Below are 27,961 nucleotides of genomic sequence, written 5' to 3' on the forward strand. Positions count from 1 at the left end.
TATGTTAAAGGTTTTTAACCGGTTTGTCCAGTTCATTATTGAAAATACATGTTAAGTCATTAACAACAGCAGAAGCCAGGAAGAGGTCTTCACAAAACTCGTTTGCAACAGCACTTAAAAGAGCCATTTTAATAGCTTTTATCTAAAGAGGAGGCTGTGTTTGATTCAATTATTAAGATAAATAATGATTTGGTATTTGAACATTTTAATTAAGGGATAATTAAGTTATTAAATGCATTTCTCTCATATTTATCATAGCTATGTGAGAGGAAATCACAGGCTACGTGAAGGCTTGACGAAACAACCTCTGCAGGTGCACTGAATAATCGAATGTGATTGGTCTATGCACCTGCTCTGCCGTCCAATCCAGCCGCAGTCTAATGACGTCAGTTTTGCGTAGATCCCCAGTTTAACTCGATTCAAACTTTTACTGAGATTAGTGTCTGTGTTGACCACAGGGCCGGGGCCATGGAGAGGCTGTGAGCGGCGGCAGCAGACGTTGAATTTCACACGCTCCTGTCAGTTGGGCTAAGCTAGCTGTGCTGTGTCCGTGTCCGTGTCCGTGTCCGTCCTCCTGGAGCCCATCCACCGACTCTCTGACCCGAGGAGGAGCGTCGGTCGTCGGAAGCCGGAGCGGACGTTGTCGCCGTGTGAATGTCCGGTACAGACAACTGACAGCCACCATGTCAGGTTTAACACTACAGGTAAATGTAATGGCACAGGTTGTTCACCTTTTCAGTTGAAGAATAGTTATTAGGTAGACATTAACTGCTTACAGTTGTTACCTGACGCTAACTGCTGCTTTGCTAAAGCAGGCGCGCTGGATTTTCCTGTTTGTCTTGTTTCCCTTCTCCTCATAGTTCCTGTGTCTGTGACCAACACCTGTAAAGTTTAACTGTGACCATTTAAACGATCCAGTTTCAGTTACAAAAGACACAAAGAGGTCATTTACATCCTCGACATGACCTGAACATGAATCTGTAAAGTGAGTTTCTAATTTGAGCAAACACCAAATCTCGACTGAAAAACTTTTATTTCACTAAAGTTTAGCTCAATGAAGGAGATTAGCTTCAATAGCAACCCAAACTGAAGTTACATTACTGAGAGACTGATTCTGTGTTTTATTTTTAAACACTTATTGTTATCAAACTGTATAAGACATCTTAGTTAAAGCCTCAGTACTTTTAGATATACCACATTTAAATATTAGAAAGATAGATATTTATCCCCAAGGGTAAATTTAAGTGTCCAGCAGCATTAAATTAAAACCATTAAAACTTCTATTTGTGAAAACACTTTTCACAAATAGAAGTTTCACTGCTTTTCTTCCCATTTGGATCAGACCAGGTCTAGATTATAAAACAAAACAGCCCCACTTAGACCTGTCAACTCTGGACTGGATTTTCAGTTTCACATTTATGAACCTTTAGTCATTTTGTGAAAAAACAAAATAGGCCAACTTGTAATTGCTTTTTTTCACCATCTAGATCCCATCAGACCATAAGATTATATGCAGAAAAAAATCAAATTGTGATATGAGTCACTGTTTAGTGGGAGTGGTCATTTTGCTGGGATCTGAACCAAACAAACATGACACATTTTACCTTTTGCTTCAAAAATTGTCATATTGTGAATTTGATAATATTGCAACAATTAATTGTTCAGCCCTATTCTAGTCTGCATCAGACCAGGTCTACAATAAAAACCTAAACTAAAANTTCCCTTACATATGTAGATTGGGGCAGGGTGTCTCTGTAGTGCCACAGTGCTTCATTAGTAATGGTATGTTGTGACACATTTTACCTTTTGTTTCAAAAATTGTCATATTGTGAATTTGATAATATTGTAACAATTAATTGTTCAGCCCTATTCTAGACTGCATCAGACCAGGTCTACAATAAAAACCTAAACTAAAAACTATGTTTAGACTCATTAAGTATGGACTAGATTGTCCCAGAGAAGCCAAAGAAAGTTTAAAACACAAATTCAGATTTATAAAACCTGTATTGTATTTTTAAAAACACTAAAATGGGTTATGGGTTATGTCACTGAAGACACACAAGACAGTGTGGTAAATGACCACATTTGAGGCTGCTTTGTATATATACAGTATAAACTCTGTGGATGATGAGGCTGGAGCTCAGCTGATTGGTATAAGGCAGGAGAAATACAGCAGGTGTTATTGAAAGCTAGGTTTTCATAAAGATATCTTAATATATAGATAAAATGAAAAGCAAGCTCACTTTACCCCGACAGTAAAGGTGTCAGAGGTAAAGAGTGATGATAATGAAGCAGTGAGACAAGATGAACATTGTCAGTTTTTGGACAGGTGAGAGAATAAGACAAACTTAAACTTTTATTTAAATGACTGGAGGAGTACGAGAACAAATACAGTTTACAACAAAACAGAACTGTACAGCGCCATGTTGTAAAATGTTAAACAAGGTTGTTAGGTTGAAGTGTAGGGTATTTAAGCTTATGTATAATTAAAAACTAACAGGTTAAATAGACTACAATGAAAATACTGGCACCAGTCAAACCTTAGTGCAACAGAATTGAGTACACCTGCGATTACACGAACTAGAACCTGTGACCACCACAGCTTCCTCAGATCTATCCTTTGTCAGAAACCAGATTGGAGGACTTCATTTCCGAGAGGGAACTTGAGCATCAGTAGATACTCAACATGAGCTAAAACACAGCTGTAGCAGTGATTAGGAGGAACAGGAAGAGCCATGCCACCAATAATACGAGGAGCAGTGGACGTCCTGACAAATGATGCCAGGCACAGTCATTGTTTACACAACAATGCGCACTGAAAAACAGAAGATAAGAGCTTCTGACTTAGCACTAGGAGTCTCTGTGGAAATTAGAGTTGGTGTAGTGAATGAACTGGATGAATGTTGGCAGTTCATTCTTTGGTCAGATGGAACCAAAATACATTAGTTTGGATCAGATGTGGTTCAGCAGGTTTGACGTGGACCTGGCCAGGACCACCACAGAGTGAGCTGATAGGAGGCTGAACGAGAACAAAAGCTGCAGGAGAGGTGACGTTTATATAGAGCCCACATTTGACAGGTCTAAGTAAAGTGGTGTTTGAGCTTGACCTGGTCTACTCGGGTCTAGTTAGGCAAAGCAAGGCAAGGCAAATTAATTTGTTTAGCACATTATCATATACAGAGGTCATTCAGTGTGCTTAAGAGAAATAAGAAGCACAAAAATAGAAGTAAAAAGCACAATAAGAAAACAGTAAAAAAAAAAAGAACTGATTATAAAATAGATCATATCTTGTTAAAGTGTAAGATTAAAAGATCAGATGAAGGCAGAGGAGAACAGAGCAGTTTTAGCTTCGTTTTAAAGCCAGTTACAGTTTGAGCAGATTTGATCTCCATTGGGAGCTGGTTCCAGCAGTGGGCAGCAGAATGACTGAAAGCTATTTCACCCTGTTTAGTTCAGAAAGGTAATGGAGAAAAGCTACGAATTCTCTCTCTTTTGTGTTTCCACAAATAGAATTAAGGTTTCACTTGAAAATGGGATGGTTTTAAAAAAAGTGCTGAGGCTTTAACTATGATGTCTTAAACATTTAGACAGCAATAAGTGGTTTAAAACAAACAGACAAACAAACAAACAAACAAACAAACAACAACAGAGTACTGGTCTCTGAGTAATGTAACTTAAGTTTCCATTAACTTTCCCACACTCTTACACCACCACCAGTCTCTAAAGATGCAGATATAGTCTGAGACAATGCAGGTTAATGGAATTTTGTTTGTGGTGCTCGCAGAATTGAACAATTATATATTGTGAGAATTCAGTGACATGAAATGTGAAACAATTTTGGTGATTGATTAAGTCAGAAAAATTGCACATTTGTTTGTAAGGTAAATATCTGTGGACTGTTGGTTCAACAGAACAAAACATTTGAAGACATCACTTTGGGCCCTCAGAATTTATATGGGCATTTTTATTGTATTGTAAAAAAATATGTATTTATTGTATTGAAGATTAAATAATATTAATTATTAATTTATTGATTAATAAAATAGTTGATTAATCAAAAAATGTATCAACAGATTAATCAGTAAAGAAAACTAGATCTCAGTAGAGCTCAGACCTCCACCAAAGTCAAACAATCAAATACATGTCACATCTGTCAGATCCAGATTATTATTATTATTATTATTATTATTATTATTATTATTATTATTATTATTTTGCAATTCTTTATTTAGTGGATAGTTGAGAACATTTCACCAGTTACAGAGAAATAGCCTTGCAGTTACAGAGTATTAGACGTCTGAGCAGCATGGCCAAGGACCCTTCCTTTTTCAACATCCTTTCTCCTTATTTTTAAACAAAAAGACGAGGGACTAGAAATGTATATATACACATACTTACATAGACAAATAGGCATCCAACCTACCAGACAAACAACCAAAGGTCAATTGTGAAGACATGATTTTTCTATTGTATATACTTCATTAACAATATCTGTCTATTCCTTTTATTGTGGGACAGTCAGGAAGCAGCCAGTGCCTTGTAATGTTTTTTTTACTGGCTGATATCAGCACACCAAACAAAAAGAGTCTTAAAAGATTAGATTACATTAAAAGATTCTCGGATCATCACTAAAATGTAATGGGTTTGTCTCTGGTCCATGACCCATCTCTCCACCAAGTGTGGTGAAAATTGGTTCAGGACTTTTTATGTAATCCAAACAAACAAACAAACAAACAAACAAACAAACAGGGTGAAAGGAACCTCCTTAAAGCTGCTGCTGTAGTAGAACGCTGGTCCACCAGTGGGAGGTGTTGTATCATTTGTTGTTGTTGGTCTCCTGTTGGTTTAACTTTAACTGTCACAACCTGGTTTTACTTCCTTCCAGTCAAGTGATGCTTGTCTTTTTGTGTTTATGCTACGTCAACCAGTGAACTCAACCTGCTCTTCATTTCCATTTAGTATCTGAAATTCCAGATGATGATGATGATGATGATGATTGTCTTCAGCCTTATTGCAGGTGGCCTGGTGGAAATGTGGATGATGACTGTCCTTTGTATTGTAGGTGGTGTCAGCTTAAACACTTTACTTTTTTTTTTATTACAAACTACTTGGAATTTAGTTCCTCAAATCCATATATGTGTATTCATGATGCTTGTTTAAAGGATGTGTTCAAGAGAAACAACTCTGTGACCTGGGTGAGACAGTTAGATCCTGTCATAAGTGATATTAGTATGTTTTTACAGAAGTAATCCAAAAACATGGGCAAGCACAATACTTTGTAACATAATATCTAAATAAGTAAAACAGTAAGAAGCACAGTGATCAGAGACTGAAGCTGCTGTGGTACGTCTTTCAGAGCGGTAACCTGCAGGGTCTGGAGGAGGGGGATATTCTGGACCCAGAGTTTCAGCAGCGTCTGGAGGATGCTCGTACTCTGCTCAGGCAGGAGATCCAGCGGGAGCTGAAGATCAAGGAGGCGGCGGAGAGGCTGCGGCGGGCCGTCACCAATCGCAAGAGTGCGGCCGATGTGGAGGGTCAACTGAAGGCCTCGAGCCGCAAGCTGAACAAGTTGCACTGGGAGCTGCAGGAGCTCAATGCCAGGTCTATGGCCACAGAGAAAGACGGCACCACAGGTACGGAGAACATACTGGAGATTATACTGCTTCTGATAAAATGGCAGATGTTTAACACATAATCATCTTCTTATACAAACTCCCAGGGCATCATCTCCAAAAAATACATACGAACAAATCAAGATCTCTGTCTGTCTGTGTGTCTGAATGAAAAGGAATTGTCAATCTGTCCTTTCAGTCACTTTTGATCTGATCCAGAGAAGACATCTGGACAGCTGTTGTCAGGCAGATTGTCAGATTAGCAGGTAGATATTCATCATCCTCAGATTATTCTTAATGGTGTCTGTGACGCTCCTCTTGGGTTTAGATATTCTCTTTGCTTCATCATTTTGTATCTTGAAAACTAATCGGCAGGTTTCTGTGACACACTGTATATATTCATATTATTGAGAGGATGAAGCCTGCCTGTTTGATCATTCCTGGCCTCCACTGCAGAACAATTAGGCCAGTTTTTTAAAATTTATTCATATTTCATGTGTTCAATTTTTTCATGCACTAGAGGGTGAACCCTGTTTGTTTTACTACAGAAAGCATGACTGCAAATCCTGACTTTTAGAGGAATATTTATAAATGATTCAGTCAAATTGTGTCACTAAAAGACAACACTGAGGTTTTGCACAAGTAAAACATATGTATGTGTTGTTCCTGTGTGGTGTTCCTGTTAAGAGGTACAAGATATGGAAAGAGGGAATAAAATCAGCAGCATTGTTTTATCTGACACATGCAGATGGAGACAGAACAGTCAGGCTGAAGCAGTCAGTCTGAATCAGTCTGACACAGTCTAGCTAAAACAGTCTGAAACTGTCAGACTGAAAAAATCAGGCTAAAACAGTCGGAAACACCTGTTTGTTTCCCTTCTGTTTATATCAACTTTTCTATTGGACTTAGTGTAGGGCATTTTGAGTAGAATTAGAAGATTCTGGATACAACAGTGGCAGCATCAAAAAGACACTGCAGGCTGTAACACACACTGCTGCACCAGGGTTGTGTCAGGGTACAAACACATACACCCTGAGAATAATTGAAAGACGCTGCACTCAGAAAAATGACACACAGAGTCTTTAAAGACATGAACTGAACTGGTCATTTAACCTCCACCATGTGACTGTTTTTACTCAGGCTGTCTGGAGGAAGAAGACAACCAGTCAGCAGAGTCGTGTCAGTGGGAAGAAGTCACATCACCGCTGGCCGGTCGAGTCAGGACCCTGAAGAAGCAGCTCACCATGGAGACCAAAGTCAAGCAGGGTGCTGAGAACATGATCCAGACTTACACCAACAGCTCATTTAAGGTACAAGGACAACACACATCACAAGACATGTTCCACTATCTCCTGTGGGAACCACTCATTGATATGATACATTCCTTAACTCTTAACCTTAACCATAACCAGCACAACTAAGTGGCCAACTCCAACCCTAGTACTAAACCTAAGCTACCAGTAAACCTAATTTAAATTTTGAATGTTATCCTTTTGTGTGTTAAAGGTTCCTTCTGCCAGCCTCGAATGTGTTTCATGCATCATATAATGAAATATTCTTTTGATTTCTGCACATTAGAAGCTCTAATAAATATTTTTAGTCAGTTAGCATTGTCCCTCTATCTTTTTTAAATGCAGAGTCACTGTGGTGATCTTCAGTTGTGCGTTTTGTTTTCCAGGACAGGAAGATGCTGTCGACAGCCCAGCAGATGTTGCAGGACAGTCGCACAAAGATCGAGCTGCTGCGCATGCAGATCGTCAAAGTCAGTCAAGCCAGAGACGAGGAACAAGATGGTACACATGGTAAACCTAACTACACACACGCACACAGTCCTGGTCTCAGCCTCATAAACACAGTATAAAACACACAACACTGACACAGTTAAAGACCCTCTGATGAAAATCCAGTGTTTCACCTTGTTAACATCCATATGATGTTGTTTATATAATACAGACATGATGAGAGAAATAATCATCAACACCATGACTGAGTGTTTCCACCTTGAACTGCAGTGAACCAATGACAGTCTCATAAACACAGATTCAGACAGTCAGGGTTTCATACGTCACAAACCTAAGGAACCAATCCTGTCAACTCGTGGGGACGGGGGGCGGGGCTAAATAAACCTGAAACCTTGTCAGTACAGAGAGAGAGAGTTAGCATTAGCACAACCACTAACAATGTGTCAGCCACTGCCAGTTACAAGTGAACAAACAACATAAACAAATAAAAGATGCTAACTATGCTAACCTTTCTGATACGTCTGCTAGTCTCTGGTTCTGGTCTCAGACTCCTCATCTGAGTCTGGGTCTGACTGAGGCTCAAACATGAGGCTGAGTCTCTCTGATGTTTCCTCCTCTAACCATCCTGATACTCTCTGCTCTCTCACCTGTCCACCTGGAGCAAGCAGGTGTTGGGCGGGGCACAAGGCCTGATCCACATTTTATTCACTTTCTACATGTGAAAACCATGTTAAACTAAATATGAATCATAGCAGAGGATTTTTACAGAGTTTAAAACATGTCTGAGAGGAACTTTAACTGTGACTAATCCCACTTAAGAGATGAGTCGCCCTAAATCTGTTCTAACTTCTGTCACCAGGCAAACGCAAACAATATGGAGAAGTAATCAAAAACCACTTGATATGATCAAACTGATACTACATTTAACTGTTTAACATTACATCAACACAACACATTTTAAACAGAAAACTGCACTGTGACATACAGTCAAGTCTAATACAACCTCAGAGCTGGAGGTGCTCAGGTTTCATGGAGACAGAGAGCCGTCATCAGTAAGCTTTCTTCATGACAACTAAACATCCTCTATCTGCTGATGAAGACAGTGAGAGGCAGATGAAAGTCCTGGAAAAAGCAGCCAGTGGATGTGGATAAGATGCTCATAACCTGCAATAATTAGTGCAGTTTATTGAGTTACAGTTTAGTGAGTTGTCAGTTATAATTTGCTTTTGAATCCATAATTAGGACAGAGATTTTTTAAAATGATGAAATGTGAATTATCTCCCAGCCCCACTATAAGCAGTATTTTATATACCTTACCAATACATTAAACAGCATGGTACAGTATAACTATGGACAAAGGTGTCTATTAACTAATAACAGGGAATAAGTGGTTACAGGGAAGTGAGAAATGGAAATCTGTTAAGATCATGACGAGTGTGTATTGAGGTATTTTGAATATGAGACAAAATGGTTTTATTCATTGAGGTTAGGTACAGAGGTTTTTGTTCTGCTGGATACTGCACTGTGTCCCAGTCTGACTGCCCCCACCTGCCCTCAGGTCAGACTGTGGAGATGATCAGTCCTCTGGAGCTGCGGGTGGCCGAGCTCATGCACCACATGAAGATCGAGTTGGCCGTAGCAGAAGGTGCTAAAAATGTGGTGAGGCAGCTGAGTGGGCGAAAGATCCAGGACCGCCGCATACTCGCAGAGGTGAGTACCAGGTGTGATAGTTCTCAATGTATGCCAGGTATTAGTCTGTGACCAGGGATCAGACAATTACTGTGTCTGCAAACAATGTAGAAACATCATGGCCGCAGCCAGTAAGAGTTACAATAGTTTATGCCTCTGCGTCAGTGTCAGTCAGAGCAGGAGGCAAACTGTTTTCAGGTTGTCCGTCCGTCTGTCCCATTCTTGTGGACGCAGTATCTCAGTAACGCCTTGACAGAACTTCTTCAAATTTGGCACAAACATTCACTTGGACTCAAGGATGAACTGATTAGATTTTGGTGTCCTCAGAAAATTAAAGCCTCAGAAATACAGTTGTGGTTTAACATTATAAAGTTAAAACTCCCTTAACAGGAAATGGCACATACCATCAAGCAGTCCAACCAGCAGCCATGCCCCTTTTAATAACAACAGTATCAGGTATAATGCAATGAGGCATACAATAATAATTAGACTGTTACTCTCTGTATGATTTGATACAGGCATACAGTGTACATAAGCTCAGAGACCATTATAACAAGCTAACAAACAGCCAGTAAGAGAAAACAGTAGGTTGTAAGGTGTGTTTTTTTGAGTTAGGGCGTGTGTCCGTCTAGTATTTTATTTTTTCTGGCAGAGAAACACTGGCACAGCGCTAGGGAGCACCTTGTCCCAGCACTTCCTCAAAAAAGCACGGCTCATGGGTTTTGTTTCTATGACAACGCTGTCTTGACAACATATCAACACCGTCATTCAGAATCCAGCCACTCTGCTCCCACAACTGGGCTTTTCTGTCTCTGCTGTGTTACTTTCTATCGATTGGTTTCCTGAAAAGGAGCTGCAGTGACAACACCAGCGGCTCTCTGAAAAGTTCCGAGATTTTCAACGAGAAGTGCTCCGGGAGGGGACGGCCTCATGAGCTCTCCCCTCATTGGGAACAATTTAAAAAAAGAAGCTGTTGTACAGAAAAAAAAACATTACATGGACACGTGTCCTGAAGCTGCATCCTGAGGAGTGTTTTCTATAAAGGAGACTCGGACACACTGAGCTTATTGTGAGAGTCTTTAATGAGCTGAACAAACTGAACCAGGATTAAACTAAAGTCTGACTTTGAAACGCAGACTGATCATATGGAGAGGGAATATTGTCACAACCTAGCTCACCAGTGTGTGACAAAGTGGGAGACCACACAAAGTCTCTGCATTTTGCAAATCATTTAATCAAATAAAGTGCAAACATGGAATAGGGTGTGTACGTCTGCAGGTCAGTGTGTTTGCAGTGTCTGTGTGAGTGAGTGGTGAGGAGTGTGTTGTAGAACAGCTCAGCTCAGGTTCTGACAGAGATGAACACAGTTCAGGTTGTTGTAACACTCATGTATTCATGTCATCACAGGTGCTGAAAATGAATGTAAACAATGTATAAGATGCAACATGACAGACAGGTCATTTATTTTATAGCAAGAAAATAAAATGATGATCATTTTCTTGTTTTTCTCCAGGAGAGAGAAACTTTCAAACCCAGTCTCATTCAGCTTCTTCCTGCTCATTCTTACTTTGTTGTAGAAACTTCAGTCAAACTTTAAACAGGTTACAAACATTAAGGTTTTCACACATTCACAGATTGCTGCATACTGTATCTCTCCCACAATACACCTAACTCAAGGCCCCTACCATGTAACCAAATTTCACCGGTTTGATTCTGGCTGGGGACTTTTAGTACCTGTCACAGCCCACACTCTCTCTTCTCCATGCTTCCTTTCCCTATCTCTGTCTAATAAAGACAAATTCCTCCCCAAGATATTGTAGGAAAAAGAGAGCCTGAGCTGTCTTTATTCCTCAGTAACCGTGTTGTGTCCCTCAGGCTCAGGCACGAATGCAGGAGTCGTCTCAGAAAGTGGATTTGTTGCGTCTCTCCCTGGAGAGGCGTTTGAGTGAGCTGCCTCACAACCATCCCGAGCATGTCGCCATCAAAGAGGAACTAGTATTGGGAACCTCCCCGTCCTACGGCACACCAAACAAGAAGTCCAGCGCTTCGTCCTCCTCCTCGTCCTTCTTCAAGCCAGCCAGTCTAACAGGTTGTAACCAATATCAAAAAAAAAAATCTACTTTCTTCATTTAATGTCCTTGGTAAATGTCTTACCTCATCTGTCTGACCTCATATTTTTGTGTAATCTCTTCAACATTTGCATTTTCTCAGCACTGAACTGATGACTGAAACACTGTTTCTCAGGTCGGTTAGAGGTTTGTTTGATGGGCTGCCAAGACCTGTTGGAGTCGGTTCCAGGCCGTGGTCGTGTGACCAGCCCGGCCACCCCTGGAAACCTGTCCGATGGAAAGTCCCTGAAGGTGAGAGCTGGCCTATCAGGGCGCAGTGCCAATGGCAAGACCCCCAAGGCTGATGAACTGTCCTGTAAGTTAATACTCAACTAAACAATTATTTTGTTTCCTTTGTGTAGGGAAGTAAAATGTTGTTGCACCTTGTCGTTACAATATTACCACAACACCCTGAAATATACTCAGTACAAAAACATGCAGATGAGGTGAAGTAAGGAATGGTGTCTGCTCGGGCTGTGTGTTGCCACTAATTTCCCAAATCGATCCAATTCCGATTCACATGGTCCCTATTTGATTCAGTCAGAGATATTTAAGTTACAACACCAGTTTTTCTTTCATATGAATGAGATTGTCAGAAAACTGAAGCTGTAAATTTCACCTCTAACCCGGTGCATTATTGAAAATAGTAATGCTTCCCTATCTCCCTGTCTCTCTCACTGTCCCTATCCCATCAAAGGCATTAATGCACATCGTGGTGACATGTTCCTTCATCCCCATGAACGCAAAATGTGGATTAATCCACCACTGAAAATAGTCCCCAACAAGAGCCTTTTTCCTTTACGAGCATTTACTGTACATCTGAAATGTTTTTAAAGGCAAGAGCCTAAAGATAATCCAAGAGTTGATAAAAGACAGAAATCATTTAAACAGCCATCCAGTCTGTCCATTAGTTGTTTGATTATAGATCAGGTCTAGGTTCTATATTAATACTGTGAAAGTATCAAAGCCTCAGAGAAATGCACAAAGCCTGTATTCAGAAACTGAGCCTTAAAACCAGCCGTCAGGACTTCTGGATCTTTGTGATGTCACAACAAAGCTGTCACTGCCTTCAGCCGTGCCCTAACCCCCGCCCACCTGGACCCACCATCCAACCTTGCAGGATTTGTTTTCTTTGAGTGTTTACCTGAAATCTGCTATATTTTTATTGGATCACCCAGAAAACAGTCAGCCAATCAGAAGAGAGGATCAGAGCCTCCTCTCTTCTGATTGGCTCACTGACCTGTTGTTATTAGAGCTCCAGAGAGAAGCCTGAGAGAGGAGATGTAAAACTCCACTGAGATGGTTTTTGGTTCTTAAAACCACAAATATATCTTCTGATGGATCAACACTTCAAATAAAACACAGAGAAGAGGAAAATATGGAGCTTTATTTATATTGATATTTAAGCTCATATTTTTACAGTATAGACAATTACAAGATCAGGAACCTATAATTATGAGAGTTTTCTTGTAACTATCAGGTTATAAATCCTAATTATGAGATACAGAAGTTGTAATTACAAAATGAGATCTCCTGTCTTCTGTATGACAAAGCTTAATATTGCTATAGAAGGTAACTCAGGTGAGAGGTACAGTTGAATCTCTGCTGGACACTCGGAGGACACTGTTCAGAGAGAAGACTGTTGTCTGTGTTCACACTCTGTTGTTACAGCAGCTTACACTGTATTTCTCTCAACACAGTTTATTACAACCTTCATAGCCTTTATTAGCTGCTGTGTGTATCAGTTTATGTCTTTGTGTTTGTGTGTCAGCTGAGATCAGTGCTGTACTGAAGGTGGACAACAGGATGGTGGGGCACACACACTGGAGACAGCTGGGCAAAGAGGCCTGGGGCCAGAGCTTCAGCATCGAGCTGGAAAGGGTCAGTGACTCTCACTTTATCACATTTGAGCCAGAGCTGCATTTTTTTCTCAGTGATTACTCCACTTCTCTTCTCTTATGGTGACATGAGAGGATCAGAACTGTCACCTCACAGCAGGAGTTTACCTGTTCTCCCTGAGCCTGGTGGGTTTCCTCCCCCAGTACAAACACATGCGGGTTAACTGGGGATTCTAAATTGCCTGTAGTTGTGAATGTGAGCGTGAATGGTTGTGATAGACTGGTGACCTGTCCAGGTGTACCCCACCTCTCACCCAGTGTCAGCTGGGATTGGCTCCAGCCTGCAATCCTTAAAGGATAATGGTTGATGAATTGATGGATAAAAATTTTTTGCACATGAATCTACTCTCAATAATCCATGCTGACAAAGTGCAAATTTATTAAAGATCAAAAACTAAAATCTCTCTACCTGTGGTGAACTGAGCTGATTGGACAGTTTAGAAAGACTCACACCTGTGTATATCAGGTCCCACAGTTGACACTGCAGGTCAGAACAGAGACCATGAAGTCCAATGAACTCTCCGTAGACCTCTGTCCACCATCACACTGTAGTGAGACAGAGATCAGGGCAAAAAGTGAGTGTTCCCAGGAGATCAGTGGGACCAAGAACAGAAGGGGAACAAGTCTGGAACCAGGACTCTTCTAGAGCTGGCGTCGAGACAAACTGAAGGACCAGGTGAGACGGACCTGGGTCAGGGAGGAGACCAAGAACCCACTGGTCCTTGTAACAGAGCCTCAGAAGTCCTCTGCAGAGACAGAGAAGCTGCTGGAAAGATGAGCATCTCAGCAGCTCTCCATCAATCAGGTCTTTATCGGAGAGAGACGAGACAAAGACACTGAGAGTAAAAGACATATGAAGCTGCTGGAGTCTGACTGGCAGACTTTAAAGACTCTGAGAGCAGGAAGAACAAGACTCTCTGGTCTGATGAGACAGAAACTGAACCCTTGGAGCAGAAGTCCAAACACTAACAGAGCTTGAGAGGATCTGACAGGAAGACAGACCCAGGTGTGGAGAGTTTGTAGAGACCAAGAAGACTGGAAGCTGAAACTGCTGCCAAAGGGGCTTCTACAAAGCACTGGATTAAGGGTCTGAAGACTTGTCAATGAGAAATTTCAGTTTCTGCTTTTTAATGAATTTTCAAAATTTCCAAAAACACGTCTTTACTTTTTTCTTTATGGATTATTGAGAGTAGATTATTCGTCAAAAATACTTACTTACAGTGGAGCTCTGTGTGTTAAACTAGTCTTAACAGTTAGAGACAAACATACTACAGGTGTCCAGTAGTTTTGGTAAGGAAGCTCTGAAAAGATGGTCCTGTTTTCCTCTGTCCACACAGCTGTCAGAGATGACCTTTGTTCCAAGGTTAATTTTTATCATTGGTTTCTCTGGATATTAAACAGTCCTGGTTTAATAACAAAGAAATCGCTCTCCTCGTTCTCCCTTTGGCAAAGAAACCTAGAACCAGACTTTAAAGAATGAAACAGAAACAGAAGGGGTTTGGGAGTCAGATGTGACCTCTGACCTGGAGTTACAGACAGGACAGATACAAGGTGTCATAGATGTGTCATGTGTTTTTGACAAGAAGGAAAGAGCCACACTTTTTCTTTGAACTCACCATTTCTGTTCCATGTGTTAGAAAATAAGCAGGTATTTGTATGGCACACAGGAATGCTGTAGCAAAGTGATCATAGGAACAGATCAGCAAACTGTGTCATCATTTATTATTATTATTATTATTATTATTATTATTATTATTATTATTATTATTATTATTATGTTCAGTCTGGGAAAAAATAGCCACAGTCCCTGAGAATGTTAACTGGTGATTGAATGTGTTTTGATCAGTGATGTTTCCTCAGATGGTTTATGATGTAAACAATGGTACATTAGTCTCAGTAACTCTTTGTGTCTTCTTCTTCACTACTGTATCAGCGCAGTTTGTCTCATGGTTAAACTACCCAGGATCAGTGTGTTATCTCTAACAACCTCTAATGGTGAACATCTGTCAGCAGCACAGAGCTCTGACTTCTGCTCCCTCTGAGTCTCTGACAGTCTCATGTAATCCCAACACTAATCCTCTGACATTTGCTCTACTCGGGTTTGAGGCTGAAGACCTTGGTTTAGTACTGACTGACCCAGCTCTCGCTCTCACTGGTTAACTGAGACATTTTAAAGGGGACGTCGTTGACATTACTCATGCAGGGCAGTTTACTAGTCATGAGGAGAGCTACATCTGTGGCTCTGGAGGATTGTTGTGAGACAGGTAGAGTCTATGGAAAAAGTATGATTAGGTGTGAACTGGGAGGAGCTGCTAGTTCCAGATGTTTTTCTCTGTTCTGTTTTCATTTCAGTTTTTTCTTTAATCAATATCCTCAACACTAACATAATGTAATGATTATAGGTTCATGTTGAGGACCACTTTTAATTATTTCTGTGGAAACAGAAGTGTTGTCAGTTTATCATGGTGGATGGCTTTAGATACTATAATACCCACCAGCCTTGGCTGCCGTTGCCATGGAGAATAAGAGTGAATCTGAGCAAATTCAAAACACTTTGTTATTGAATTTTGAAATGTAAAAAAAAGCACCATATTTTCTGAATTCATGCAAAATTGACTCAGAATGTAAAAAGCAAATAGATTTAATTTAAATTTAAATTCTCAGCACTGTTTCCTGAGCTCAGTGATATAGATGTTTGTTTCTGAAATGCACGCTGGGAGTCATAGTTAACTTAACATGCTTTAGTAGTTTTTGACTTTTTTTGTCAGCACAGTTGTTCATATTCAGTACTGATGATTCAACCAGGAGAATTTCATGTTTGATGTAGAAGTTTTCTAAATCTCAGCCTGTTCTGCTCTGAATTTGACCACTCTGTTCATTCTGTTTTATGGAAGCTCAGCACTAATTCAGCAGAGTAGAGTTTAAAGATGTTATCTGTTACCACTTTCAGGAATCTGTTATTTTTTAAGTTATATTTTTGGGCATTTTACGCCTTTTATTGTCAGGCAGTGAAGGGAGGTGTGTGTGTGTGTGTGTGTGTGTGTGTGTGTGTGTGTGTGTGTGTGTGTGTGTGTGTGTGTGTGTGTGTGTGTGTGTGTGTGTGTGTATCCAGTCCAGGGAGCTGGAGATCGCGGTGTACTGGAGGGACTGGCGGGCGTTAAGTGGGGTGAAGTTCCTGCGGCTGGAGGACTTCCTGGACAACCGGAGACATGGGATGTGTCTGCAGCTGGAGCCTCAGGGCATCCTCTTCATCGAGGTTTCACTCTCATTTCTAACCTTCAGTTCTTCACCTGTGTCTGTGGAATTAAACTTAAAATCATCACTGAGAAACTGAAACAATAAATAATCAAGTTAATTCTTCATCATTGTTGTTATTGTTATTATCATTATTGTTCAACTATAAAAATGCTTCTGTTTTTCTCAGTGGTTTGTTTTGTGTTGATGGAGGAAGCAGCAGGGAAACATGGTGTTGAACCAGTATTGATGCTGCAGCAGTCCTACACCTGAACCTCACTCAGCTGTTCTGTTCATCTCCAGGTGACATTCATCAATCCCGTCATCGAGCGGCGATCCAACCTCCAGAGACAGAGGAGGATTTTCCCTAAAGAAAAAGGTAGAAACATTTGTTCATGTTGTTTTGCATCAGTTCATCAGGTCAGGTTTATTTGTTGATATTAGCTGTTTTATCAGAACTAGTTTTCCTTTCCTTGACAGTCAGGCTGTGGTCTGGATTTACACGTAGTTGTGGTGTGCAGATTTGCACTGATTGTATTTTACATCTGTTGTTGTTTAAGCTTCATGAGGTTTAAACTGTGTTTGGGTTTTTTAACATAAGGGGTTTTACTGTACAGATACACGTCACACACTATCATTTAAAAAAAGCCACAGGGGTCTCTCAATCAAAACAATAACTAAAGATGATGTCTAGTGACATTGTGAAGTAGCGTGGGATCATGGGAGACGTTGTCATTGCAGTCAGCTTCTCCTTGTTAGGATCCTTCAGTGTCAGTCGTTCAGGAGGGTTTGGCTCCTCCTCTCTATAACAGAGCGACCAGGTGATTAAATCCATTTAAAAACCCTGAATGAAGCAGTTTCACATCAAAGATTGTGTCCAGCAGCTGGGAGCTGAGCTGTCTAACATTTCCTCAGCTTGTTTCTTTGAAAAGTGTATGTGGCTTAAAACTAGATAAAAGTCAATGTTGAGCTTCTGTCAGACAAACACACTGACACATGATCATAGAGGATATGATGTCACTGACAGGCGACCAATGAAACGTTACCATGATTAAAATCACAGATTCCTCTGGTTTCAGAATTGATGGAAACATTTGGGATGATGTAATAACACAACTCAACAACATATAGAACACAGGTCTAGTTGTGACCAGGTAACGTCATAGCAACCAGTGTTTTCATCAATAAAATCACTCAGTCAAACATCCAGAAAATAAATGAGTAGAACTTATAACAACAAATGATAACTTGGATGATAAGTTAAGTTTCCCATAAACTACAGTTTAACGTTCTTTTCACCTTCCAGTTCCTGGCACCACAGAACCTCATGGAACAAGTGTCTTGGTCTTACACCTCTGCATGCACAAGTTAGACTTTTCAGCTAGATTTTATTTTCACAATTTAAAGAAATTACAAAGAAAATGACAAAGATAAATAACATACAGTGAAAGGAGAGGCAGAAAACCTTGTGGGCTTATTTGAAGCCTCCACCAAATTAATGTTAATTGTTAAATGTTAATTAATGTTAAAATTAAACAATATTCTAGAACACAAAAATTAACATACAGAAGATAATATGAAAACATAAAAGCGATATCAAACAAAATATGTTTAATAAAAATAACAACAACAATAGTATCAAAATAAGAGCAAGACAATGTGGGGAAAAGAAGTCACTGGCTGTAGTCTGGTGGACATGAGTTCACTCAGACCTGGTGGATCATTTGTTTTAAATATTATGAACCACACTGAGTTGGAACAGTGGAGCTCTGAGCTTCAGTGGAAACCACCTGAGCACCTGGAACTTCTGTTTGTGAACAGATGATTTAACTTCAATACAACCAAGACTGGCATGTTCTGAGAGATTGAGACCAATTAAATGACCATTTCTCACCAATAATAATAATTATATGATAATAATAGATCCATTTAAAATCCATGATACATTATGTTACATTTTCTTAACTGGAATTAAAACTTCAAAAGGCCAACTGGACACAGAAATTCCTAAGTAACTATGTCATCAAAAACCCAAGAAGTGAGAACAGGCATCTGACAGCTACCAGACATTAGACACTGTTGTACAGTATGTCTACAGTAATTCACAAAATAAATATTTTTTTATCTCTTCTTTTTGTGTCCATCTCTCCTCACAGGGAAGGACTTCCTGCGTGCTGCCCAGATGAACATGAACTTTGCCACGTGGGGTCGTTTGATGATGAGCATCCTGCCTCCCTGCAGCTCCCTGGAGCCCATGAGTCCCCCATTAGCAGGCCCTAACACTGGCCCCACGTCCTCCACCACCTCTCAGTCTCGGTAAGACTCTGTGGACACTGTGACCCAGAAACACATCTATGAAAGAGCTGCTTCAGCAGTGACTCATTAACGTCTTTGTGCAGTTCTCCACTGTGACTTGAGGCTGTTTTTCTACCCACTCATGTTACTGAGAGTAGAGAGGATGTGACTCCAGTGGACAGCAGCGTAATCGCTGACCTGCATTCAGAGTTAAGAGTCGGACACAGTGGGTTTATAATGATAATTATATTGTGAAAGGACAACAGTGTTGATCTTCTTTACTTATTATTATTTATTGTCAATTATTTATTGTGTAGAACCAAAACATTAAATCTGTCTCCCAACAAGGACTGTGTGACTCTAAAGACTGATGTATCATTGTCCACAAACTTTTCAAACACATGAGTGCATCTCACTGTGTCACTGGGTGACTGTCAGGTTTACACCACCTAAGACATTTAATACTGACACAAAGAAGAGAAAGACAAGAGCGTTATTTCTTACTCGCGAGGAGAACGGACAGAGATATGCTCAGTTACAATCTCCAACCCGCTCTGAGCTTATTCCACCGTCTCCTCTCTTTTTATTATCACACAAAGCGTTCCAAGCATTCTTTGATTGCAAGTCATTGCTTTATCTTAAAGACCTGAGAATCACACAAAAGCAATATGATGGGTGCCTGATGATACATAGTTCACATGTTCATCCCATGATGTAGAAGTAGAACAATCAGGCTCCAGTCTGCTCTGTGCATCGTGGTCCCCTTTATCAGCTACCCCCTGTAACACAACTTCATCACAAGACAAACTGTATGCATGGTTATTATCACATGTCAAACTATACGCATGATTATAGGACTATAAAGCAGGATACATGGTTAGTTAGTAAATATGAGATAAATCCATATATACAATTATTCCAACAGTGACATGTTCCTTCAACACACACTGTAGTTTATTTGACTCACACACACACACACACACACTGTCCTGCTGTCCCAAATACTCACTAGAGCACCAAATGTGGATTAATCCACCACTGAAAATAGTCAGTGGTAAATAGCACTTTATTCCATTTTGGATATTTATTGTATGTCTGAAATGTTTTTAAAGCAAAGACATAAAGTATTCCACGATAAGAAATCTTCAAAATAATGCTGGCAAAACTTAAAGAAGCTATATGTAAGTTTAGCTGTTGCTACATAGCTAATGTTAGCATTAGCATCTGTTTACTTACCAGTCTGGAAGAAACGTTGTGAGTTCAGCATCAAACTTCATTCCTTTACTCACCAACATCTGTCTCCAGAGGTAGAAAGAAACACCGATGTTAACTCTGGTCTCTATCACGTCTTTTCTTCCGCTAAAAGGTAGCATGCTAACCAGCTAGCCCCAGTCTGTCTCGTCACTTTCCGATACCGAGTCACTGTAGCCTCCAGTCTTTCCTGAAGACGTAGCTGCTCAGAGGACGTATTATAACCTCTTGTCTTGTAAACGCAACGATGACTGAAGCTCTTGTCAAGTAACAATCACCACCACCTGCTCCTGACAAGAAACCATGTTCAGGAAAATTTACAGCTGGCTCCTTTGAGATCATAAATTATTATATCTATGAAGTAAGATAAAAGGAAGATCTGATAAATGACTAACAAAGAAAAAAACTAATAATTTTAGAACATTCAGGTGTTTGTTATTTTGTATAGTTTTTTTTTTTTTTTTTTTTAAACTAGAAATGTGGTAAAAAATGTGTTAATATTGTAGAAATATGAACAACAAGTAGCTTTGAGAGTAACTGGCTAAAACCTTCTTTTTGGAATTTGTTATGTTGTGGAGATGCTGCTGAAAGACATTCAGGAGATCATGGTGCATCAGTGAAGCTCAACCAAAAGACAGAATTAAAAACAGTCAGTAAACCATCATCAGCATACATATGTGTCAGTGTAACACACAGTCTTCTTCTTGTTCTCAGAGAACCTGCTGCAGTGAGTCTAAACTTGGCTGAAGAACAACCTGGCAGATCTCCACACCTCTCCAGGAAAAACACTAAAGACTCTCCACTGGTGAGTCATATTATCTGTCACACGAACACCATCATCACTGAGAGTAGTTAAATAGAACGGGGTTGATGGTAAAGGATATTTAGCAGGGCAGTGGTTTTGTTCCACTGATGTGTCAGTTAATGTCTCTACCTGTTTATCTTCCTGATCAAACAGTCTCCAGGTGAAAACAAGAGCCCAAAGCCAAAGAGACAACCCTCCATCCATCCACCTCCACAGTAAGTAACAGTGGGAACATGGAGTTCAGTGTTTCTGTGTGGAATTATTTATTATTATCTCCTTGGAATACTTTAAATATATTTTGTGTGTAGTAAGATAAGACTTTAGCTCAGGTTCCTCCCACTGCAGAAATGTCTTTGAGCCTTGACACAGTCCTGTCTCTGAGCTCTGCAGCAGCTCCTTCCTCCTCTGTTCAGACCTGCTATTAACATGCATCTTCAGTGATTTGATCACAAGCGGTCAGCTCTAAGTTCCTCAGTTCACACCTGCTTTAAAATGCGTCTCCATTTACCACTTGTGATCGGATCTCACTTCCCCGCTTTATATGCAAATTCATTATGAAGTGTGTGTTGGGACTAATCAGACTGTGACAGAGGACGTTAGTAGAGTAGTCGGTCCTTCAACGTGGCCCAGGATGCATTTGTGTTCACACTGCTAAAAGAATGTGGACACATTTAGTCCAGATTACCTCCTAATGTGGTTGTGTTGGATATAGCTGATGCATTGTGTTTATATGTTTAACATTCAGTGTATTTATAATGCTGAGTACATATTGATAATGTTGACTATATGTTAATGAAAGTTCACTACAACATATCCCCCATTTGGGACTAACTAGTCACACATTCTTACACATTATCCATTCGGGCTACTGCTAGGTGACAACAAATAGCTGTCGTGTGACGATAGCAATGGTCAAGACATCGTACTATACTTTACTAACAGGTTCAACATATGCTTATAGGGAGTTGCAAATGGAGCCTGTATTGACCACTTAAGACATTGTTGTAGCAAACATTCACTTTGTGAGATAAGTAAAAATGATTATGCAAGGGCTGCTTTCTGGTTAAACATGGTTTGCAAGCTTGCGTAATAGTAACTGACATCACCTATGGTGGCTAGCGAGGTACATTTCACAGTATACATTCATTTTAGATAAAGAGTGTATTGAGCGTAACATCCAGTGCAAGTTCAAAATCCAGTGCAAGTATGATACATATATAATTTCCAGTGTGTGTACGTCATTAAACATAGTGCTATATCTTCTGTCTTCTTCAATCATTGTGCTCTGTGTGTGTTCTTCAAACATAATGCTTTGTGCTCTTTAACATGTTGTTATAGTGTGGTGTGTTGTACAGGTGTGTAATTGTGAACATCCACGAGATGATCTAGTCCATGGTGAGTGGTGTTTAGTATGATCCACAGTTCACTGTGGCTTGGTGTTTGGACGTAGGCCAGTCAAGCCCGTCCATCTCAAACGTCGGTAGGACTCAAGGACGTTTAGACAGACTCTGAAGCGGTGGACAAAAAGATCCCTGTCCAGGGCTAACTCCTGCACCCGTTGTTGTAGCTGCTTGTAGCGACGACGTTTGTGGATCAGGTATTTTTTGTTAGAGCGCCGCTTCAGCTCCTTACTCCCCATGCGGCGCAGTGCCTGTACCTCTTCTTTTGGGCGGCCAACAAGCATGAGGCAAAACTCCTGTGGTGTCATCTCAGCCAAAATGTTTGGGTCTCCAACTTCCACGGGTGCAGTAGCATTGGCAGTGTGATCTTCCTCAGCAGCGCTGGTAGAAGGCTGTGGGGGCGGTTCCTCAGGTGATCCACTATGTCCGATCCACTTCTCTGCTGCTAATGATCCACTACTTGGTGTGCTGCTGCCAGCCCATCTGGCAGCCAGTGTCTGGGATCGCCTCTCTCCCTGCGGGCTCTGTGACCGTCTGGTCTTTTGTGTGGAGGTATCACCGTCCCCTTCCTGGGACTGTCTAGCTTCCTACAGGGAGGTGTCACCTTCCCCTCCCGGCCCAGGATGTGCTCTTCTTCTGTAGGCTTCAAGTGTTCTTTTTGGGTTGTCTGTTCTGCAGCAGAAGTTAAGGTGGAACCAAACCTTCTTACCTCCAACCTTTAGAGCTGTTGGGGTTTGCTAAGACAACTTTACGCCTGGGTTGATCCCACTTTCCTTTGAACTCCTTAACATACACCCACTGCAGCTGGTCTGGAATGGCTTCTCCTCCTCTGTGGCACCTTTCACCTGTTGGAAGATAACTTAATGGATTCGAGTTAAATGCTGTACATAACTGGTTAACTCTTTGTCCAACAGAGAACACAGTGTAAACAAACAGACATCTGTAAAACTGGTTTATGAATCGTTCACTTGCTAAATGTGTGTGTACTTCTGTATCCTCATGCAGCAGGACTGAAGGGCTGCAGATGGAAGACTTCAACTGTATTTCAGTCCTGGGACGAGGTCACTTTGGAAAGGTATGTACGCAGCTTGTTCTCCTGTGAACATGTGAACCTGTAAACATGTCCGAGTGTTTAGACCAGAAAACTGCTCCTGAATACTCGGTGAGAAATGAAGGTTAAGAGCTTCCTCAAGACCTCAGGACACTGACCATGTCATCACTACGTCTCCTGCTGTCCAGCTCTCTCTTCCCTCGTTTCCTGTCAGCTCTCCTCTGTGTTCTAGAAAAAACAAAATATGAAGGTCACTGTTCATCAGCTGGTTCTCCTTTAACTGACCCAGGTGCTGCTGTCAGAGTATAAGAAGTCAGGTAAACTTTACGCCATCAAAGCGCTGAAGAAAGGAGACGTCGTGACACGAGACGAAGTGGACAGGTAAGAAATCCATCCGTTAATAACCAGGTATTGTTTTCATACAGTGTGTGTGTTGTCATGGCAAAATGGCTTTGTACAGTAGTTGATGTGAAGTGCTTAAATACCCAGCGTTCATGTCATGAGTGACCAGCTGTGTGTGTGTGTGTGTGTCTGTGTGCAGCCTCATGTGTGAGAAGAGGATCTTTGAAGTGATCAACACCTCTCGCCATCCTTTCCTGGTGAACCTGTACGGCTGCTTCCAGACCTCAGACCACGTGTGCTTCGTGATGGCCTACTCCCCGGGAGGAGACCTGATGACCCACATCCACACCAGCGTCTTCACTGAGAAACAGACCCGGTGAGTCCACGTCGCCCCCCTCAGCCACAGTCAGCCGCCACGCACACACAACATCATATATCATCTGTGTCATCGTCACTTCTGTGCTTTCAGCTTTTACTCGTCGTGTGTGCTGCTGGGTCTGGAGTTTCTGCACCAAAACCACATCGTGTACAGGTGAGTCCTCCCCATGCTGCTCTCACAACCGCCTCACACCTGGCTGCATGTTGGCAGCATGTAGCATAATGTCTGTCTGCCTCTCTCTGTGTGTGTGTGTGTGTGTGTGTGTGTCAGGGACCTGAAGCTGGATAACCTGCTGATGGATGCTGATGGTTTCGTCAGGATCGCAGACTTCGGTTTGTGTAAAGAAGGTAAGACTCTTTATCTACAACACACAGACAGTAAAACAGCTGGAAGTCATCAGTATCTCTGAAACACTGATGTGTCTTTGTGGATTTGAGATGCAGTGGGTGAGCAGTGATTGCCACATCAGGTCCTGTCAGGACTCTGTGTGTTCAGGCCTTTTCTCATGACGTCAGGCTGTAACTTATAATTACCTGGATGTGGAAGTTCCTCTGATGTGTCAGCTGTGACTGAGTGTGTGTGTGTGTGTCATCACTGTGCTGAGTGTAGGTATGGGCCACGGGGACCGCACCTCGACCTTCTGTGGCACACCGGAGTTTCTGGCTCCCGAGGTCCTGACTGACAACAACTACACTCGCAGTGTGGACTGGTGGGGGCTGGGGGTTCTCATCTATGAGATGTTGGTGGGGGAGGTCAGTATGATCAGAATCAGGTTTATTGACATGAAGGTTTTCACATATGAGGAATTTGCTTTGCTGTTGAATTTGTTTCGGTTCATAAAAAAAAAAAACACAGAAGAAGAAAAAATATAAAGAAAGATAAAGTAAAACAAGCACTGCGGGTCAGTAGCTTAATTATGAATAGAAAATATTTTCAATCAAATATTTACAATGAAAATGTGAAAATATATAAATTTGGTAAAAATATATACAATGTGCAACACATGTATAATCACACGTTAAATCTCTGAGGGGAAGTGAAAGGACAAACTCCCTCTTTCTGTGTCAAATACACGTTCAGCAGAGACTGAAATCAGTTCTCAGCCTGGGTTTTTAGTATCAGACTGTCTCTGGAAACACAAACACATTGTTGCCTTCCTGCTGCAGAGAGACAGTGACAGAAATCAGAGACTGTAACTTTGATCTGTCCGACTCACGTCAGCTGCTGCTGGACCCTGAGATGTGTTCTTACTCAGAACCAGGACTGTTTGTCTCTCATTGTTTAGGTTGGAACTGGATCAGGACTGGTTTTGTTCATTCGGTGTGGTGGTCATAGAACCAGAGCAGGAACTGATTCTTGTAGATGAGGATTAATTCTGTGCTGTTCTCTGTTCTTTCTCAGTCCCCGTTCCCAGGTGATGATGAGGAGGAGGTTTTTGACAGCATTGTCAACGATGAAGTGCGCTACCCTCGCTTCCTCTCTCCTGAGTCTGTGTCCCTCATTCAGAAGGTCGGTGTCAAGTGGATCTAAGTCGACAGTTGACTGAGCCACAGGTCTCTGAATGATCTGAAGGCCACCTGTTGTACTGACTCCTCCTCCGTCACTCTCTCTGTTTCAGCTGCTACAGAAAAATCCTGAGATGAGACTGGGAGCAGGAGAGGACGACGCCTCGGACATCAAGAGACACAGATTCTTCCAGGTCGTTATTCTGCACTAAATCACCTGCTGTGGTTCTTTAACAACAGGTGGTGGTCAAAGTGCAAGGTGCTGAAAGGAGTTGAAACTGTCACTTCAAGTAAACGTCCTAAAAGAAGGGTCTATAAACTGAAATGGCTAAGTATTAGCTCTGAAAGCAGTTGAAGTGTGTTGTGTTTGAGCAGTAACAGCAGAGGAGTGGGTGAGTTAAAGAATGAGACGTGGAGACAGTAGCTGATGTGACATCGGGGGCCACTTTCACAAAGGTTTTTCAGACTGGTCTGTAGTTTTAGGTTTCACAAAAATAAACACTGACTCATTTTAAGGCACAAACATTATACACCTTACCCCCAGGCTAACTCAGGCCTAAGACCAGTTACCATGGTAACATGGTAATCAGTGACAATCAATACCCAACAACAAAAAACAGGAAAATATGGCTCATAATTTGTGGTTCGCTGACATTGTCATGGAGAGAGCAAAAAGAAGTTGAAGAGTTTTTAGAGACCAAATCAGATTTTTCTTTTTATTGTTTCACTCTGCTGAATTTCCAAAATAAAATGTTGTTGTAACTGTTGAATTCTTCAAAAGACCAGGTCGGCCATTTTTTTTATATTTTGAAAAATTTACCCAGAACTCATTGTACTACAGTCCAGCTTTAGATAGTCAAGAACTAAACTGCTCTGTGCAACAGATGAATTTAGACGTCTATCTGAAGTCTGGCTGTTTGTTCTATCTAAGACACAGTCAAAGTCTGTCTCTGTGAAACCGGCTCCTGAAAGCAGTTGAACTGTCAGTTAAAGAGGAAGAGACATCTTGTGTCTTCTGACAGCTGCTGTGATGATGATGATGTTAGTACATCATGAACCATCACATAAATATTAATTTTACACCAACCCAAGCAACAGGGCAGTACACCCACACTCACTGCTTGGCTGTCAGAGTTTCTACACAGCTGGAGAGGTCTGGAAACAAATATTCTTCCAGACTTATCCAGACCTGGAAAAGACTACAGTGAAATTCCACACTATTTCGCTTTCTAAAATATGAAATTCGTAAATTGTAAATTTAATTGATCATACAAGCAGAATGTTTTACAGCTGCAGCCAAAATATTTACCACAGTGAGTGACAGGGAGGGAGAGAGAGGGAGAGAGAGAGTGCCAACTTCAGCTTGATGTTGTGGAGAGCTGAGTCTGAGCAGAGCGTAGGAGTGTGTAATTTCCAGAGCAAAGTCAGTGGACTTTAAATGATTCAGTTCCCTGGTGAATTTACATGAACGTCTCTACTGTTACTGTAGAGGTTGAAGGTATAAAGTTATTTTGATTTCTACAGTTTCAACTACAACTACAGTTGTAGCAGCTTGAATAATACAAAAGTTCAAATGCACTGAACTTCTGGGTCAGGTATTAATTCATATGTATGCACTACAGTAGCAAACTACAGTCATACAGTTCTTCCTCTCCTCTGATTGGCTCACTGACCTGTCGTTACTAGAGCTCCAGAGAGATGTAAAACTACATTGAGATGGTTTTTGGTTCTTAAAACCACAAGTATATCTTCTGATGGATCAACACAGGAGAAGAGGAAAATGGTATGTACAGTCAGGGTACATGTTAACAGTTGGATTTTAAAAGCACTTATTTACATAATAAACATCCAGCTGTTTGTATCCAGATGTCAATTATGTTCTGAAAAATGTGGAGTTTTGAAATGGTAAATATGTAGGAAGTCTGAGATCTGAGAAACCTGTGAGTGATTCCTGCTGTTGTGTTGACAGGGGACGGACTGGAACGCTCTCCTGGCCAAGAAGGTGAAACCACCGTTCCTGCCGGTCATCAGGGCGCCACAGGACGTCAGTAACTTCGACGAGGAGTTCACTCGACTCAAGCCAGTCCTCACCCTCCCACGGACGCCCTGCGTCCTCACTGCAGAGCAGCAGGAGATCTTTGCTGACTTTGACTTCTCCTTTATGAGCTGACCCGAGGGATCTCCCTCTGTGCTGCCGCATCACTGTCACAGGCGGCTCCTGTTTCCACCTTTTTGTGCTTCTGATTCAACAAGAATCATAGAAACGACACTCTTTACCTTTTCTTTTCCTCTTTCATCTTTGTGGACTGTTTCCTGCACACTACAAAAACAGCCTGTCACACTTCACTGCCAGTCTGACCCCCACTGCCTCTGATTTCATGATGCAGCATTTACTTTATACCAAATGGATTTGGAGCTGTTTCTGTCAGAGCTGTGGTGGGATGATTTTTTATATAAATGTTGATTGTGCCAGTGATGCTCGGCACTGCCTCCTCAGTCCGGCTCTGTAAATATCCAAATGAAGAAAACTGAATGAACTTTTCTACTCTGATCATTTTATATCCAGCTGTTGTTAAATAACCTGTTATATGTTGATGGGATGTGATGTGCTGATATTTCTGTCAATACTACTGCATATGGATTTTTAAAA

General features: G+C 41.2%; 1 protein-coding gene across 3 annotated transcripts; it reads left to right on the plus strand.

Moving 5' to 3' along the window:
* Nucleotides 1–436: 436 nt before the first annotated feature.
* On the plus strand, nt 437–27,924 carry pkn3 (protein kinase N3). Of its 3 annotated transcripts, none has more exons than XM_022744488.1 (22): nt 437–704; nt 5,357–5,633; nt 6,753–6,922; nt 7,291–7,414; nt 8,913–9,064; nt 10,919–11,132; nt 11,288–11,467; nt 12,923–13,032; nt 16,162–16,305; nt 16,587–16,662; nt 18,440–18,599; nt 20,544–20,634; nt 20,788–20,849; nt 23,040–23,109; nt 23,375–23,466; nt 23,627–23,803; nt 23,897–23,959; nt 24,077–24,153; nt 24,416–24,558; nt 25,208–25,315; nt 25,425–25,505; nt 27,281–27,924. In XM_022744488.1, the coding sequence occupies exons 1-22, from the start codon at nt 684–686 to the stop codon at nt 27,479–27,481; spliced, it is 2,793 nt and encodes a 930-aa protein (XP_022600209.1). In that variant the 5' UTR covers nt 437–683; the 3' UTR covers nt 27,482–27,924. The 3 variants fall into 3 exon arrangements, with proteins under 3 accessions (XP_022600209.1, XP_022600210.1, XP_022600211.1); XM_022744489.1 differs by having other exon boundaries at nt 23,043–23,109; XM_022744490.1 differs by lacking the exons at nt 10,919–11,132; nt 11,288–11,467; nt 12,923–13,032.
* Nucleotides 27,925–27,961: the final 37 nt, after the last annotated feature.

Source organism: Seriola dumerili, unplaced genomic scaffold, assembly GCF_002260705.1.
Source record: "Seriola dumerili isolate Sdu_G_001 unplaced genomic scaffold, Sdu_1.0 BDQW01000081.1, whole genome shotgun sequence".
Lineage (NCBI taxonomy): Eukaryota > Metazoa > Chordata > Actinopteri > Carangiformes > Carangidae > Seriola > Seriola dumerili.

What these genes read in the sequence shown, in the direction of transcription:
- pkn3 (XM_022744488.1), top strand. Translation starts at nt 684, where the DNA reads ATGTCAGGTTTAACACTACAG. An exon ending in AGAGAAAGACGGCACCACAG is followed by an intron (nt 5,634 to 6,752) that starts GTACGGAGAACA and finishes GTTTTTACTCAG; the next exon opens with GCTGTCTGGAGGAAGAAGAC. An exon ending in ACACTAAAGACTCTCCACTG is followed by an intron (nt 20,635 to 20,787) that starts GTGAGTCATATT and finishes CTGATCAAACAG; the next exon opens with TCTCCAGGTGAAAACAAGAG.